General features: G+C 40.0%; 1 protein-coding gene across 2 annotated transcripts; it reads left to right on the forward strand.

Moving 5' to 3' along the window:
* Positions 1-558: 558 nt before the first annotated feature.
* On the forward strand, positions 559-17,061 carry LOC148853219 (ZIP metal ion transporter family). 2 transcript variants are annotated; one of them, XM_088943950.1, is made up of 7 exons: positions 561-795; positions 917-991; positions 2,073-2,756; positions 3,666-3,950; positions 4,506-4,634; positions 15,138-15,235; positions 16,037-17,061. In XM_088943950.1, the coding sequence occupies exons 3-7, from the start codon at positions 2,289-2,291 to the stop codon at positions 16,848-16,850; spliced, it is 1,794 nt and encodes a 597-aa protein (XP_088800076.1). In that variant the 5' UTR covers positions 561-795; positions 917-991; positions 2,073-2,288; the 3' UTR covers positions 16,851-17,061. The 2 variants fall into 2 exon arrangements, with proteins under 2 accessions (XP_088800075.1, XP_088800076.1); XM_088943949.1 differs by lacking the exon at positions 917-991 and having other exon boundaries at positions 559-795.
* The last annotated feature ends 603 nt before the right edge of the window (positions 17,062-17,664 follow it).

The raw sequence follows: 17,664 nt of genomic DNA on the forward strand, positions 1-17,664 counted from the left end.
AAAAACAAGTTTTTGTCACGGGGGTGATGCAGAATCATTAGGCGATTCAAAAAATAAAAATTTGATGTTTCAAGAAACCTTTCTTTTCCCGAATGCCAAAATTAATTTTTACAAAAACATTTTTTTTAAAAAACAGAGCTATCAAATACTATTTTTTTTTACTGATTTCGTTTATTTGCTGATGTGGCATGCATAACACATCAGCAGAAATAGGGAACGATGGTGAAACGCACCGGTCCCAAATGTCCCCTTCAATAATCGATATTTGGCCGATTTTATAAAAATCACTAAAATCAGCCAACATAGCAGTGATTTTCAAGAAATCTTCGGGATTCGATCCCATCCGTGTTGGGTTGAATGTTGGAACTCGGGAGTCGGGACCCAGCAGTGCAGACTGCAGACTGAACCCGTCGCGTTACATTTCAGATTCCACCGCCCACTAAAAGGAAAATTCCAGATTCCACCTACCCAGACAGCGAAAAAACAACGTGAATCAAGGGTAATTTCGACATTGTGTTCGAAACAGGGGTATATTCGGTATTTGATTGTCCCAAGTCGGAGTGTTAGACCATTAGTCATCAACCCTTGTCCCATTTCTTCAGGGCTCCGCAAATTTCCAACACCACCACCAAAACCAGCGAACGATAACCACGCTGCTTTTCCTCTCCATCCACGTCGGGAAACCTCTTTCCCGCCCATCGGAATTTCCCGGGATCAGAATCAGCTATACTGGATTCCATTTCATCCAGTAAAGGGATTTTCTCACCTCATTGAGGATTTCCTTACAGCTTCCATGTCTGTTTCTTATTCCCTTTATTCTTGGTTTTTTTTCCCTTTCTGACTTATGCAACAAATCAACGTGCTGACATAATATATGATATTAAATTATTGAATCGGTCTCTTGATCTTTTTAAAGGTTCTCAGTTGGGTTTACTCATCTAATCTCTCGTTCTTCTCTCCTGGTTCTATATGGGAAGCAATGTCCGAACAGGTATATTCTATGTTTCTAATTGCGTCCAAAATCAGGGTTTCCTTTCGGGATTAGGGTTTTTGTCCGGTTGCTACCTGACTTGGGTTTTGCTCATTGTCGTCCAGTCTCAGTTGGGTTTTGATCGTTCAATTTCAACTAGGTTTTGCTCGTTCATTCTCAATTGTATTTTTCTCGTTCTATGTTAACTTGGTCTTGTTCATTCTATCTCATTTGCGTTTTGTCCATTCAGTCACAACTGCCATTTTGCTCATTAAATTAAATATCGATTATGATTATTCAATTTCAATTGAGTTGCCCCCGTCCGATCGCAACTGGGTTTTTTCTCATTCATCCTCTCAATACCTGTCGACGTTTGTTCTTTCTGGTTTTCTGGAGATATGTAGCTTTTTTTTTGTGAGATTGGTAATTTGAATCTGTCGATTGAAATTAATTTTCTTAAACAAATTAATCTTTGCATGTAACCGATGGCCTAACTTGTGGCGAAACTAGGGCATTATTATCGTCATTGAAAATAAAGAATGTTCACTGTTTTCTTGATGTTTTTGACAACTTTGGTTGCGTTTGGATAACCTTGTTTTTAAGCAACTCTTTGTTTTTCAGTCTCCAAAGCTCAAAAGCAAAAGCTTATTCAAACACAAACAAAGAGTTCTTTGTGCATTTATTGTGATTTATGGTGGTATTTATTGTGAATTATTGACATTAAATAGCTAAATAAATAACTCAGTCCATGATAATTCTTGAATTCGGTTTTGTAGGTGTGATTTATGGTGGAAATTAAGTTTTCTTTTAGGATCTTTTATCGACTGGGAGCAATAGCTTCATTTTCATAGCTCTCTTAAATATATGCTGTTCATTCCAACTGATCTTTCTTCAATTTCCATATATTGCCTGTTCATTAGAGATATGGAGTATGCCTTTTGCTTCTACATGAAACTAAATCATTTTGTGATTTGATATATATTTTTTTGCATTGTTTTGGTTTAATTTTAGATTTCTTCCATGTAATTTCTCCATGTTGTCATTGATAACTAACTTTTATGTTTTAATTCAATTTTATAAATATTCGTCTGATTTTGTGCAGCTTTGGAGTTTGATTCTTGAGTGACTTTTTATTCCCTGATTTTCCTTCTGGATACCATACATTGGCCATTTTACCTGGAAATTGACTCTTAATACCTTGGATCCTACAAGTTTTTGAGGAAACAACAGATTGATCAGTTTACAGGCACTGAACGATGATCCAGATAAAGCATACCAATTGGAAACATCAAATCTGGTGAACCCTATATGAGTAACAATGGCTTTGAGTTTAAGGCAGGTCTTCTTACATTTAACTCTTTTTGTAGTGTTATATGGTTATGTTGTAGCTGAGCCTGAAAGAAAATTTACTGGAAGGATAAGGACTGCTCCTCAAAGGAATGTAGAAAATACTGTTATAGATGGCTCTGGTATCCAGATTGCCTCTGATGTCTCCAAGGATAAATATAATGGGTTTGGTGAGAGGAAGGGTGGGAATGGTAGAGTATCCATTTCCACAGTTGCATGGTCTACTCTGGCAATGGCTGCTGCAACTGGGTTAGGTGCTGTTCCGTTCTTCTTTGTAGAGCTTGATCCACAATGGGCTGGAGTATGCAATGGAATGGCTGCTGGGGTGATGTTGGCTGCAAGCTTTGACCTTCTCCAAGAAGGCCAGTCCCATGGCAGTGGGAACTGGGTTGTCTTTGGGATACTAGCGGGTGGCATGTTCATTTGGCTTTGTAAGAAGGTAATGTATACCAACCACTTAGAGTTTCTCTTAACCACAAAATACTATAGCATAAAGTCATGGTATATATATAAATGTGTGTGTGTGTGCTTTTTTCTCTCTTTTTTCTTGCAATAATATGTTTACACCTTATAATTTGTTTTTTGACATTCTTCAATGCAAATGTCTTTGTGAAGGTGCCAGTGCTTGCTGGTAAGGTCTCTAGCTTGTTATAGCAGAGGTTTGGGATTGAATCACCCCTTCACCAGGGTCGGGGGGGGGGGGGGTTATCTTGGGGATTTGGGGGAGGGCTACCCATTTTCCTCCCACCCCGCCCCGCCCCAAGAAGAAAAGGTCTTTGCAATATGTTTCTATTCCTTCCATGGATAGATTTCATTTTTAAGTTACATGACATTTTATTTCTATTCCTTTCTAAATGAAGCTGTCCAGTTTGTCTTGATTTGTATTTTATAGAAGTGTAAAGGTTTGTCATAACATGGTCATGTCCCATTTCTAAGATAGTTTTGATAGGTAACAAGGTCAAGGAATTTTATTATAATAAAGTAAATTATCTATACAATAGAACCTTAGGTTCAAGAGATGAGTGGAAACAAAAAAAGGTTGGAAAGCAAAAACAGCAATCAGAGGCTTTCTAATTACAGGTTTTCATACACAACCAGCCTGGCAAATCTATCTGGATACAAAGAATTTCTATCAATCCCTTCTCTAGCTATCTAGAGCATCTGCAGACTATGATACCCGGTTACATATACTGGCATGATCGTGGATAGAAGCAACAGGGACACAGCTCTCCATTTTCTAAACATCTCTGTGCGTTTAGTTTACCATGAACTCTTCATTGGTGAAGATGTAATTTCTACATTTACATGCCAACTTTTTCTTATGAAGAGCATCTTTGTTTTCATGCAGTTTCTTGAACAATATGGGGAAATAAGCATGTTGGATATAAAAGGTGCAGAGGCAAGTAAGGTTGTTCTTGTTATTGGGATAATGACTCTTCATTCTTTTGGAGAAGGCTCTGGGGTTGGTGTCTCTTTTGCTGGATCAAAAGGATTTTCTCAAGGCCTTTTGGTAACGTTGGCTATAGCTGTGCACAACATTCCAGAAGGATTAGCTGTTAGTATGGTTCTTGCATCAAGAGGGGTTTCTCCACAAAATGCTATGCTATGGAGTGTGATTACATCACTACCCCAGGTAAGGCCTAATGGTTTCTTCCTTGTGTGTTTGAGCATTTCTTACTGCATAATTTCTAATAACAGTTTGGTTTATGTTTTTAAGGGTGAAAATTGGTTACCCAAATTGAGAATTTACACTTTCAAATTTTAAGAAATGCTCTACCTGAGCCCAACCAAGTTGTACTCCTATATGTTATCCTTTGAGTGAAAGGCAAATGGTTGAATGGAATAGCAAGTGCTGCATATTGGGCAATATGTTACTTTCTTGCCCAAGCTTCATGAATTTAGGTGGATTGTATCATGCAAATACAGTGTTTGAATCTTCTAATAATGCGTGCTATCATCTGAGTGTATATCTTTCAGCAACATAAATACGTAATATAGTGTTAATGAATGCTTTACCTTCTTTCTAAAAAAAAAGTGTCAAGTTGTTAATGAACAAACAAACCTCAGATGATGTTTAATTATGAATTTTCAGTTTATGCTTGGCAGAAAAAAAATCACCCTTTGTTTCACCTCTATGGTTGTTTGATCTCCCTCAACATGTGTGTTGACATATGTTTTTTCCCTGCAGCCTATTGTAGCTGTCCCATCATTCATATGTGCTGATGCATTTAACAAATTGTTACCTTTTTGTACGGGCTTTGCTGCTGGGTGTATGATTTGGATGGTTATAGCAGAGGTCCTCCCTGATGCTTTTAAGGTAATGCGCCTCCATTTATTTTGTATTTCTATTAACATTAATTTTTTTGATAAACAACAGAGTTGCATTAAAATCTGAAGAAAGAACCCAAAACTGTCAAGGCTAGATAGTAGGGAAATTACAACAACATCTAAGAGCTGATCATGCACATCAAATAGAACAATTAGCAGATTACAATTGGATCCTTGGCCCAGGCATTCCCCAAAATACTACACCCTTGACAACTGACACTAGCTTTGGCTAGACTATCAGCAAGGGCATAAGTTGATCTTGGGACTCACTTGAATGAGTTATTTGGGTTTCTTCCGTAATTTTGGCTTCCCTGACCTAGACCCTGAACTTCCGTGATGGTTCTTCCTCAGAATTAAGCCATGAGATAACAACTTTACTTTGCAGTGACTGTCAACAATCACCCCCATCCAATTCTGTAGTGCCAACAATTCAGCCTTCAGTGAGTTGCCAACACCAACTGCTTCAATGAAACTTAACTTGATAGTACAAGATTCATCCCTTACAACAACACCTACCCCTGATTCACCCAGATTGCCCGGACAGAAGCCAACAAAGTTGAACTTGAGGCTGCCTACTTGGGGTGGATCAATTAATCACTCTCTGTGCTCTTCCATTAAACAGTTATCCAGAGTTTTCCACCCTCTTAAAGAGATCATCCATTTTAATACCTTTGAACTCTTCATAAACTGATACCTAATGGACCACCCTTACCTTGATCAAATCAATCAAATACTCCACCCCACCTCCTTATTATCAAATATCATTGTGTTTCTTTCCCCTAAATGCTCCATAATATTGCAGCCCTTAAACAATGTTGTAGCAGTTTCTTTCTCATCCTGCTGAGATGTTGGGTTGAACAGCTCTTTTTTGTTTCATTTTTTTTATCAGTAAACATGTATTTTATTAAAATTCAGATTGTAAACAGTTTATACAACTTGGTGATGGGACTATTGATCGCCCTTAATCACTCTATTCTATCCCTCATTACAGTGCAGCCCAAAATAATTGCCGTCTCAATGCCCCCTGTTTTGCTAACCTTTAGCTAGCCCATTTGCACTTCTTCGGACCCATTTAAATTCAGCCTCAACCTCCTTTGCAATCTTATCCACTTCCCAATCACATGTTTAAACGTCCATGGGGTATGACTGCTGTTTGCTGCCCATGAAATTACTACTTTTGAATCCCCTTCCACTTCAACGTGTCTGTATCCTAGCTATTTGGCTAGCTTTAACCCTTGTAGTAATGCCAATAGTTCAGCCTTTAGTGAGTTTCCAGTGCCAATTGGTCCTGAGAACATACCCAATATCCTCCTTTTTGGATTTCTTAATACTCCTATTCCTGAGATGACCAGATTTCCAAAGGAGCTCCCGTCAAAATTCAGTTTTACTTTATTCCCTTCTGGTGGTTTCCACTCCAGCCTTACTTTATCACTTACTCTCGAAGAGTGTGCTACTTCGGACCATGTTCTTAGAATGTCTGTGATTGAGAAGACTTGAAGGTTATCCAAGGGTTTTACCTAATGGGCTACTTTCACCTTGATACTATCAATCACTTCCTCTATTGTTCTACTTTTTTCTAAGAAAATTCTGTTGTTCCTTGCTTCCCATATTACCCAGCAAATTGCTGCCTTTGTTGCTTTCCACTTACCATCCCTCTTTTCTTTTGGTGTCTCAAGAACTCATGGTTGAGGAGTCCTACCACATCTTGAGAGGGAACCCACCTGCAGCCAAAGAGAGTACAAAAGAATTCCCATATTCGAGTCACAAAAGAACAAGATATCATTAAATGAGACAGGGTCTCACCACTTTCCTTACACATCGAGCACACATGAGGAGAAAGGTAAATGTATGGCCTTCTTTTTTGTAGCATATCACAAGTGTTTAAGTTACCAAAAAATATTTCCCAGCAGAAGGCTTGGATCTTCAGGGGAATAGGCTTACACCAAATTTCTTTCACAGGAAAATCCCCACCTAGGAGGTTGGGGGTAGCAAGTACTTTGAAGAAAGAGGAGCAAGAAAAGAGGCAGTCTGGAGTGCCTACGCAAATTCTAGTCTTCCAGCGAAAGGTCCAAGTGGATTTGCCTTGGGAGGTCCAGCAATCGGATTAAAGACTCACACTCATTTTCCTTTAGTCCCCTTTTAAAGCCCAAATTCCAGTTCACACCATTTGGACATGGTGTTCCCAACATGGATATAGCTTCCCCCTTGAGGTTAGATAGCGCAAAGAGATCATGAAATTGGTCTTTAAGTGGGGTTTTCCCTATCCATAAATCTTCCCAAAACAGAATTTTATTACCTTGTCCCACATCGAACCGGATGGAGTTGAGGAAAGTAGGGTAGATTTCATGAATTGCTTTCCAAGGAGAAGCTAAAGAATTGTGAGGGGAAACTTTTGCATCCCAACCATTTCCATCCACCCCATGAGTGCTCTCAATCACTTTGTGCCATAGTCTGCCACCCTCATAGGGAAACCTCCAAAGCTACTTACCTAGTAGAGATGTGTTCCTTAAAAGGATGTTCCCAATTCCTAAACCCCCTTGTTTCTTTGGTTTGATAACCTGCTCCCACTTAATCAAATGGTCATTCCTTTCCTCTCTTGGGTCCCAAAGGAAATCTCTCATATACTTCCCTAAGCACCTTGCTACCCTAGAAGGGATTCTAAAGGTTGAAAGGAAACAGGTGGGGAGGTTTGCCAGAGTGGCTCTAATCAAGGTTATTCTTCCACCCAAAGAAATATAATTCCTCTTTCAAAGGGCTAATTTCCTATCAAACCTTTCTAAAACTAGTTTCCAGAACCCAACTGACCTGGGATTTCCTCCTAAGGGTAGACCTAAGTAACTGATAGGCCAGCTTCTGATCTCACACCCCAGGTTCTCCGCAAATATTATTAGTTCTCCTTCCAAATTCACCCCTACAATTCCACTTTTGGTCCTATTTATCCTCAGCCCTATTACTCCCACAAAATTATTCAACAACACCCTCAAATTTTCCACCAGTTCCTCATTGTTTCCTTCACAAAAAAAGATAGTGTCTTCTCCAAATTGGAGATGGGTAACAATCTCCTGATTTCTACCTATCCTCTAACCTCTAATAAGGCCTTGAGCATCAACTTTTGCCACCATTCTGCTTAACACTTCTGCCATTAGGGTAAACAAGAATGGGGATAAGGGGTCACCTTGCCTAATTCCTCTCCTGGCTGAGAAGAAGTCCTTTGCTGTACCATTGATTAGGATTGAGTAATGAGCTGAACTTAAACATCCTTTAATCCAAGACCTCCATCTAGCTCCAAATCCTAGCCTCTCTAATATTTTTAGAAGGACTTCCCAATTAACCAAGTCATAGGCTTTTTCTAGATCTACTTTACAAACCAACCCCTTTTCTCTACCCTTCTTTCCCCAACGCATTCATTAGCCACCAAGATTTGATCCAAAATCTGCCTTCCTTCATCCTTGTACAAAAGCACCTTGGAAAGGAGAGATGATCGAGGGTAACACCTTTTTTAGTTTTTCTGATAAGACCTTTGACAGAATTTTGTAAACACTCCCAACGAGGCTTATTGGTCTAAAGTCTTTAGGAGTTTTGGCCTCCCTCTTCTTTGGAATCAAAGTGATAAATGTGGCATTTGCTTCTGGTGAAACCTCCCCTTTGGAGAAGAATTCGTTAAATACTTCCAAGATGTCTAATTTCACCATATCCTAACACTCTTGATAAAAGGCAATGGAGAAACCATCCGGCCCAGGGGCTTTAAATCTGTCAATTGAAAAAATAGCTTCCTTGATCTCTTGCAAAGAAAATCTCCTTTCTAAAGCAAGAGATTGCTCTTTTGACTGAACATCCCCTTCCAACTCTGGCAATTTTGGCAACATTCCTTGTGGACTTGAGAAAATTTCTTTAAAATGTTTTACTAAAATCCTTGTAATCCCTCGACTTTCACTTACCACTTGTCCTTCCTCCACACTAAGGATTAAGTTCTTCTTTCTCCTTCCAACTGTAAGAGAATGAAAAAACTTAGTGTTTCCATCCCCCTCCACAAGCCATTGACACCTTGATTTCTGTCTCCAATAAATTTCCTCCTTTCGTAATATCTCTTTCAGTTTTTGCTTTTGATTCCATCTTTCTCCTCTTTCTTCTTCTGAAATAACTTTGAGAGCCTCTTTCCTATCTATCTCCTCAATCCTCTCCACCAAGTTATCTTTTATTTCTTCTAACCTTCCAAAATGGGCTTTATTCCAATCTTTTATTTTATTTTTTTTCTTTTGGCCTCTTTAGTTTCCTGGAGAAACCTATCATTTTCAACCTCCCCAAAGGTCTGGGTGCCTCCCACCACTCCTTTAGCCTAATCTTAAGTGTAGGGTCTTCAAACCACATATTCTCAAATCTGAAAGGAGAAGGGCCTCCCCCTGGGATTTCTTTCTCAATACAAATAGGACAATGGTCTGAAGTAACTCTAGGTAATCCTCTTGCTATTAAGGATCCCCACATTTCTTCCCACTCAGGAGATATGAGGAATTTGTCCACTTTAGAGAAGGTTGGGGGGGATTCAAAGTTTGACCAAGTATAATCCACCTGAAGCAAAGGGGGGGGGGGTTCTCTTAATTTCAGAGAATCAATTAGCCTATTGAACTATGCTAGTAGTAAATCCCTGGTTCGGGTTGTTTGATTCCCCCAAGTATCTGATGACATTAAAATCACCCCCACACACCGCAGACCATCCCACAAGCCCCTAATAGCACATAATTCCTCCCAAAAAGCTTTTCTGTCTCTATAAGAATTAGGACCATACACATTTGTTAATGCCCATTCTCTTCCATCCAACTTTCTTTTAATTTTTAGAGTGATTGATTACTAACCAGTCAATTCTTCCACGCATTCCATTTCCTCATTCCTCCATATGGTCAGAATCCCCCCTGGAGCTCTCCCTACGAGGGTGCATATGACCAACTCAAACCCCTGGCTCCCCAAATGCTCCTTATCCACCTTCTATTATCTGATAATTTGGTTTCTTGAATCATGATCAAGTTTGGTTTTTCTTTCCTGAATGCATTTCTGATTAGCTTTCTCTTCTTGGCACTTCCTAAACCTCTTACGTTCCAACTTATTATTTTCATAGTAATGATTTGTAACACCCTTGGGCTGGTGGTACTCAACACTCCCCTCTTCTTTTTTTCATACTCCTGTTCTCCTCATAATTTATTCCACTCTTAAGCTTCTCAATCTCACTCATTTTCCTTTTCCTTTGCTTACTCTTCTTTCTCAGGTAAACCTTCTTTTCTTCTGCCTTTATACCGACCATCCTAGCTCCTTCTAAGCCCTCCTTCCCCTCCTGCCTACCTTCCTCTATTCCCTTCAAGGTCTCGTTCTGGGTTGGCTTTGTTTGGGTAATGGGTTGGTTTAGTCTAGCATAAGCACAATCCAAACCTAAGGTTGGGTCAGCTAGAACTTCCAGGATTAAAGATACAACTCTAGCCCTCTCTTCCTCTACTCTATCAATCACAAGGTTCTTTGGCTCCAAGACTATGGCACTTCGGATTGAGAGTTCCATAGCAGGTGGGGATCTGACAGGACTTGCACAGGTAGCCAAGCATAAGCTAGAAACCTCTTTAGAAGGAAGTAAAGGAATAAAAGACAGAACAAGAGATAAAAGTGTAGGGGTTCCCTGATTCAACAAGTCCAAATTCTTCCTTCGATCAAAACCCGCTTAGTGAGAGTCCTTTGCAAGTTATTTGTTTCATTTCTTTTATTATTTTTTGATAAATGAATGAAATTGTTATTAATAGTGAAAAGTGAGCATACAAACAGCCTAAGAAGAGGCACGAGATGCAACCTCTTCTTTAAGGATGAAAGCACGAAACTCACACTAAACAGAAATCAGTTTACAAAGTTTCCCGGTAAAGAAAACCCTTGAGACCCCTTGTTTAGCAAGAGAATCAGCCGAAACATTTGCTGATCTGCTTTCCCACTGAAAATTGGCTGACATGTTTCTTGTAAGCCAGTTAACTCTTCTTACGAGATCCCTATAATTCCATTTAACAGTATTTGGGTTTGCCAACCAACCCACAACCACTTTGGAATCTCCCTCAATTACCAAATTCTCCACTTCGGGTTGGTTGGCAAGCTGTATTCCTTGTACTGCTGCTAGTATCTCAGCCCTTGTAGAGTCTCCAACTTCCACTGGTCCTGAGTATAAGGAAAGAATGTTGCTATCCTCATCTCTCAAAACCCCTCCTATGCCCTACAACCTTGGGTTCCCTTGACTACTCCCATCAAAGTTCAATTTCACAGCGCCCTCCGGAGGGGATAGCCACTGCTGCCCAGTTTCTCCTGAGATCATCATGGGAGTAATTATCAAAAAGTGTTGAAGCTTTCAGCCAAAGGTATCTGGCTCTAGCACATTTCCACATTAATTTCCCCCCTCTTCATGGGCCAACCAAAGATAGACGGATCGAAGAGCAAATTCACATCGGATGGCTAGTTCCACCTGCACCCAAACAACAAGAAAATCCAATTCCAAATAGCTGTGTCAAAGGAGCAAGATATGATCAGATGGTAACAGTCCTCACAAAGCATTTTACAAAGAGTGCACCAGTTTGGGGACAAACATATAAAATGTTTCTTTTTTTGCAAGTTGTCCAAAGGATTAATCTTACCATGGTAAACTTCCTAGCAAAAAACCGCTATTTTAGCGGGGATGTGCCTAGACCAAATTTCTTTAACTAGAAACACCAAAGGGGAGGAAGTGGAGCTAAGGGACTTGAAGAAAGAGGCACAAGAGAAGGAGACACTCGGGGTTAAGGTCCAAAATTTTCTGTCAGGATTAAGAGGGGCTAAACAAACAGTCACATAGGAGTAACAACTCAGCTGTACAAGCAGACTCCTCTTCCCTCAACCCTCTACGAAAGCCAAAATCCCAGTTTAAGGACAAAGGGAGGATTGGGGAGGACAAGAACCTAGGGGCCGGCTCCTTTTTAAAGAAGGATTAGGGATATGGAATAAAAGGAGGATAGGTCTTGGAGAGGTTGGTTACTCACCCAAGTATCTTCCCTAAAAGAACAGAATTACCAGAGCAGACATCATACCTTGCAAATCTGAGGAACTTTGGGAGAATGCCAGAGATTGCCTAAGGCCTTCGTTATGATGGGCCTAAGACCTCATTTTTATTATTTGTTCTTACAGCCACCCTATGAGGGGCATCCTTGTAATTTATTCTTTAGTTATGTTTAGATTGAATAAAATTTGATTAGAGGGCTGGGGGACAACTACGATTCTTTCTTCCAAAGTCCTTCTTCCTTCCTTCCTTCCTACTATTTCAGATCAGTATCTCTTGATTTCTTTGATTGAATACACAGATTTATTGCAGTTTTGGTTGATAACTTGGTGTTAGAGCCAAGTCCTTTTCGTTTTCTCTCTTCTTTCAACCCATGCACTCTAGGATTAGCAGTGTGTATGGAGTATTAACTTGCTGATCATCTACAATTGATTTCACCTGGTTGGGAGAGGATTTAGGAGTATTGTTTGCTGCCTAGAAAGATTACTGGAGAGTTTTGCCCTAAATTTGAACCAACCCGATAGGAGCCACTTTTTGGTTGTGATACCTAGGGAGACTTCCAGGCTGGCATTTTGTGGTTAAAAGCTTCCTGGTGGACCCTCATTGAGATCAATCTGCATTGGAAACTGTTTGGTGTTTACTGGTGGAGCGACTGAACTTTCTCCAATTTCTCCCAGGTCTTGAATTGAGGTATCTTGATCCAGGGAAGAATTGATTGTAGGTCAGTTGCTCTGGTGTTGTAAAACCTTGTTCTTGTTTACAGTAAAACTTCCAGTGATTTCCCAGTTAAAGAGGTCTGGTCAAGGCCAATTCCACTTAAAATTGCTGGTTTTTGTTGGGAAGTGTATTATGGTAAAATTAATACTGTGGACAATGTACAAAAAAGAGACCTTATTCATGCTTGTCCCCCAATTAGTGCATTTTATGTAAAGTGCAGAATGAGGACTGTTATGACCTACTGATTTCTTGCTCTTCTATTAGTAAATATTTGGAATTGGGTTTTTATGCTGTTTGGGTACAGGTGGAACCTGCCTCTTGAAGTAAATCTGCTTTTTGATCCGTCTTTTTTTGGTTGGCCAATAAAGAGAGGGAAAGTAATGTGGAAATGTATTAGGGCAGCCCTCTTATGGACCATTTGGGAGGAAAGAAATACCAGAATTTTCTAGGAGAAGGAGAGAAGCATTTTTGAAATAAAGGATTGTATACTGACAAGGGCAATCCTTTGGTTAAAAACTACTGATCTCTTTGCTGATTACTCTAATGATGACCTTCGAAGGAGTTGGGCAGCAGTGGCCTCCACATCATCCAAGAAAAAATAGAACACAAGCAAGTTGGTTACCCCCTCCGGAAGGAGTTGTAAAGTTGAACTTTGATGGGAGCAGTCAAGGCAATCCAGGACCTTCGGGTATAGGAGGGATCTTGAGGAATAAGGATGGCAACATTCTGTCCTTATTCTCAGGTCCAATGGGTTATGGAGACTCTACAAGGGCTGAGATATTAGCTGTGGTACAAGGACTACAGATTTCCAACCAACTTGGAGTGACTAATTTGATAGTTAGGGGGCGTTATTTTTTCAGATTTTGAGAGGGGGGAAAGTTGGTCAATGGGATTTTGGTTCCCATTGACCAAGAATCCCATGTTCTTTTTTCAGATTTATGTGGGGACCAGGGAAAGTTTATTTTCCTGCATACCACTTACCTGGGTGAGTGATACCCATCTCCTAGGTGGGTAAATAACCTTCCCACCTAGGGGGAAAGTTGCCAACACTTGAATGGAACAAAAATGCCCCTTTTAATAATGGATTTTTATGGATAAAATGGTCATTGCCTTATTTGCATGAGAAATAAAAGAACATAGGTAAATGCACTTACCTGGGTAAGTGTTTCCCAAGAAAAACTTACCTAGATAACTGCATTTACCCGGGTAAGTAACTTACCGAAAAGCGAAAAGGAGACTCTTAAGGTGATAGTGGGATGGATGTCGGACCTAGAAACTGTTGTTTGGGGATATAGGGACATCATAAAAAAAAATCAAATGGCTTATGAGAACCATGGAAAGAGTTGGGTTTGGAACCACCTTTAAGGGGAGGTAACACCTCATGCCTCCTCATAGGGTGCTTCATGCTTGTACTATTTCTATCTCTACTTGTTCATAAAAAAAAAATTCCAGTGATTTCTTGAATCAATGAAGCAATCTGGACTTGATTCCAAGCAATTTACAAATCTTGGAGTTGGTCCAGCAGGCGCTGTAGGCAATTTTTACAATCCTGTAACTACAGTAAAGCTGGATAGGACAAATTTCTTGGAGTGGACTCAATCCATGTGTATTTATGTGTGTAGTAGAGGGAAGCTAGGTTATGTTACAGGCTATAGTAAGAAACTTGAGGAGACCGATTCTTCTTATGAGTAGTTGATGCAAGAAAATTACATGGTAATTGGATGGCTTGTAAATTCGGTGCAACCTCACATTAGTAAGCATTATTTGTTGATGTTCAAGCAAGGAAGCATGGGATAGTGTGGCTAAGACATATTCTCAGAAGATGGATTCAACCTCACATTAGTAACCATCTCTATTCTGTCCTTCATTTTCTAGCCTTACTAACCTCCCCTTTTCCCTCTAGCTCTACAATTTTTTTATCCCCAAGGTTTCATATACGTCCTCTACGACTACATTCACAACACACCCTTCAGCATCCCTCCCCATAATCACCAGTGTGCTCCCTCAGTTCCCTCCAAACCCAAAGCCAATTCTCCACCTCCCTTGTTACTAGAATCTACAACAACCTCCCAGTACTCCTTCCCTTTCTCTTCCAACTACCAATTCAGATTATCCTCCATTTGCTTCCAAATACTTTCACTCAACTCTCTATCTCTCTGTTTCCACCCCTCCTTCCAATCCATCCTCATTCTCATCAACAATTATTGTGGCATTTGGAGAGTTTTCCTTATCATACCAGTCTTGCCTGCTTTCAATGTTCACACAAGCAGTTCTATTGACATATTTGAAGTCAAAGTAAGCAGTTGAAAGACCACGGCCTATCTGTAGATCAGGAATTTTGTTAGATGGCAGGGGAAGCCAAGTAATAAAGAGATCAGATCTGAAGGCAAGATAGGTCATGGATCTCAAACAATAAGTAATTGTTTTCTACAGGAGACTGACAAAGGCTTATGGTTGACTCCAATTTGAATTCAGAAACCGAAGGCATAAATCAATCCTTAGACTGCTCATCTATAGTGCCACATTTGTCTTATGACAGTAATAACTTTGTTTTTTTTTATTATAATTTTTGTCTGTGTTGTACTCCTTTTTGAAAAATTAACTACATATAAGAAATGCCATGTAAATGCTGGTTGTTCTTGCAAAATAACATCTGCTGAATGTTATGCAAGTTTCTTCTGCTTTTTCGTCATTAGTAAGTTTATTAATTAATTTATTTATTGTCACCAGGAAGCCTCCCCTTCTCAGGTTGCTTCTGCAGCTACACTGTCTGTAGCATTTATGGAAGCTCTTGCTACGGTGCTCCAGAGTTTCAGCAATCAGTACAGGTATGTTATTTGTTTCCTACTTCTCTATGATAATAGAATATGGTATGGGCCGTATGGCATGTCATAGCTCAGGTAAAAATTTTAGTTGTAAAAACAGGCCACAGGAAACATAACATTTTTTTGATTCACCATTACATTCATATGATTATTTTAGGCACTGTTATGTGATTAGATCATCATCATCATCATCATCTAAGCCTTGTCCCAACTTTATGGGATCAGATACATGAATCTTGTTTTTCAATTCCATTCTATTCAGTCTCATACCCATTGTTAAATATGGGCGCTTGAGTGATTTCTTATTACTTTCACCCAAGTCCTTTCTGGTTTGCCCCTAGCTCTTCTAGCCCCTTCAACTGTAGCAGATCCCTTTTCTTAACAGGTGCTCTAATAGGTCTTCTATGCACGTAACCAAACCATTTCAATCTACTTTCTCTCATTTTATAACCTATCGGAGCTTCTCTTATGTTATTAGATAATGCAAAGAAAAGCAAAACGTAGGTTTGTCAATGCTTTCACGGTGGGAGTTGAGGAGTTCATTAGGTTCACCCATTTGGTATACAACTGTTCATTTCTTAATCACCTGGTATGCCAAATCCAAGTCCATTCCTTTTGGATAGCATCATTTTTGCTCTGTCTTGTGATTAACCTATGAAATATATTGTCCAAACTGACAAGATGGTATACATGTATGTTTGTGATACAATACTTCTTTCTGTGTACAGCTTTACATGCTTGTGTAAGTTTGCTTGTTCATGTTCTTGTTTCAATTACTTGAGTTTTGATTGGTTCATTCTGCAGCTTGGAGGATGCTTCTGGCTTCTTTGTTTCACTACTTTTTGGTCTAGGGCCATTTTTTGGTGGTGTCTCGCTTATTGCATTTGCTATTGCCTTCCATCTTCAACATGCTCTTCTCACTGGTGTGGCTTCTGGCATTGCCTTTGTCCTTGCTGCCTGGCGCCCACTACAATTACTCGCCTCTTCAAAGATGGGCTTCTTCCCACTTCTGTTACTCCTTGTGATGGGTGCTCTCTTATTTCGCACTTCAACATCTGGCATTTTGAAGCTTGCAAGCCGCAAAAAAGCTTCTGTGAATGAATTGTCAGGCGCTTCAGGTTTTATAGTGAGTGCTCTCACCCTACAGTCATTCTTGGCATGTGGGGCCGTTGGTTTGCATGCTTTGGTGGAGGGCCTTGCACTGGGAGTGGCTGCACCAAAAGCTTATGGGCTGGGGCGGCACATGGTCCTTCCTGTCTCCTTACATGGACTTCCTCGAGGAGCTGCAGTTGCCAGCTGCATATTTGGTGCTACTGACAGCTGGCGTGCAGCACTGGCAGCTGCCACCCTAACTGGATTTGCTGGTCCAGTCTCAGCAATTGGAGCAATTCTTGCTGGAATTGACTACAGTGGGCTTGACCACTTGATGGTCTTTGCATGTGGAACATTAGTCCCGAGCTTTGGGAGCATAATCCAACGTGCAGTTAAATTGGATGTTCGGAAGAGCAGTGTTGGGTTTTTGGTGGGTATGGGATTTGCAATAGTTTGCTTATTGTCCACACGATTAGTTTGCTTACACACTCCTTACTGCAATTCTGCACCTGAGGCTGTTACTTGAGGTAGGTGAGCTCATCCAGGGATGTCTGACCAATCGAGCTTTTGAGAAAGAAACTGATAAACTGAAGTTTTCCCTTTCTCAAGGGAAGGAGGGTGGATTGTGACAATTTGTAAGTTAGAAAAAAGGAATAGTAAAAAGAAAAAAAAAGGTAAACTATTGTAAACAGACAAGTTTGGAATTTATGCATGTAATATAGGGCAATGCTTTTCTATCTCGTACGAGTCATGGTAGTGATTCCAGCAGTTTGATTTTGAGAAGCGCCACTGTTGACTATGCAAGCATATAAGGATTAAGGAGGCAGAGTTCGAAACCCTGATGGTTTCTTTATATAGAATTGAGGAAATGTCTGGCAGTCTGCGAGGTCTCGGTTGCAGATTTCACTCAATTATTGCTTGCCACTTCATATGGGAAGAACTGGCTCCTCTCACTGTTCTTTGATTTTCCTAAAATCGAAGACCAAATAATTACAAAGATCCAGAGGTTCAAGAGGGGTATTGGAAGAGATCCAAGCGTTAAGTGTCAGGTCTGTTCTTTAAAGCGCCGTTTCCCTCTTCTTTATGGCACAATCAAAAGAAAGGAAGAAAAACCCTAAAAACAGGGGGGGTGGACAAATTAAGAAGTTGAGAGGGTTCTGAAAGAAAAGTGGTTTAGATCAACCATCTTTCCTGTCTTCATTGGTTAATTGAAAGGCATTTTCTTATGTGTTATAACAAACACAAGAAGATATTGTTGTATTGTTTCTTAGTTCTATCAGGCGAATTTTTAACTAAAAATGTTGACATGGACGGTGGAGAGATTGCAGCGGTGGCGTCTG

This window comes from Nelumbo lutea, chromosome 5 (assembly GCF_056320005.1).
Source record: "Nelumbo lutea isolate HS-2025 chromosome 5, American lotus-T2T, whole genome shotgun sequence".
Lineage (NCBI taxonomy): Eukaryota > Viridiplantae > Streptophyta > Magnoliopsida > Proteales > Nelumbonaceae > Nelumbo > Nelumbo lutea.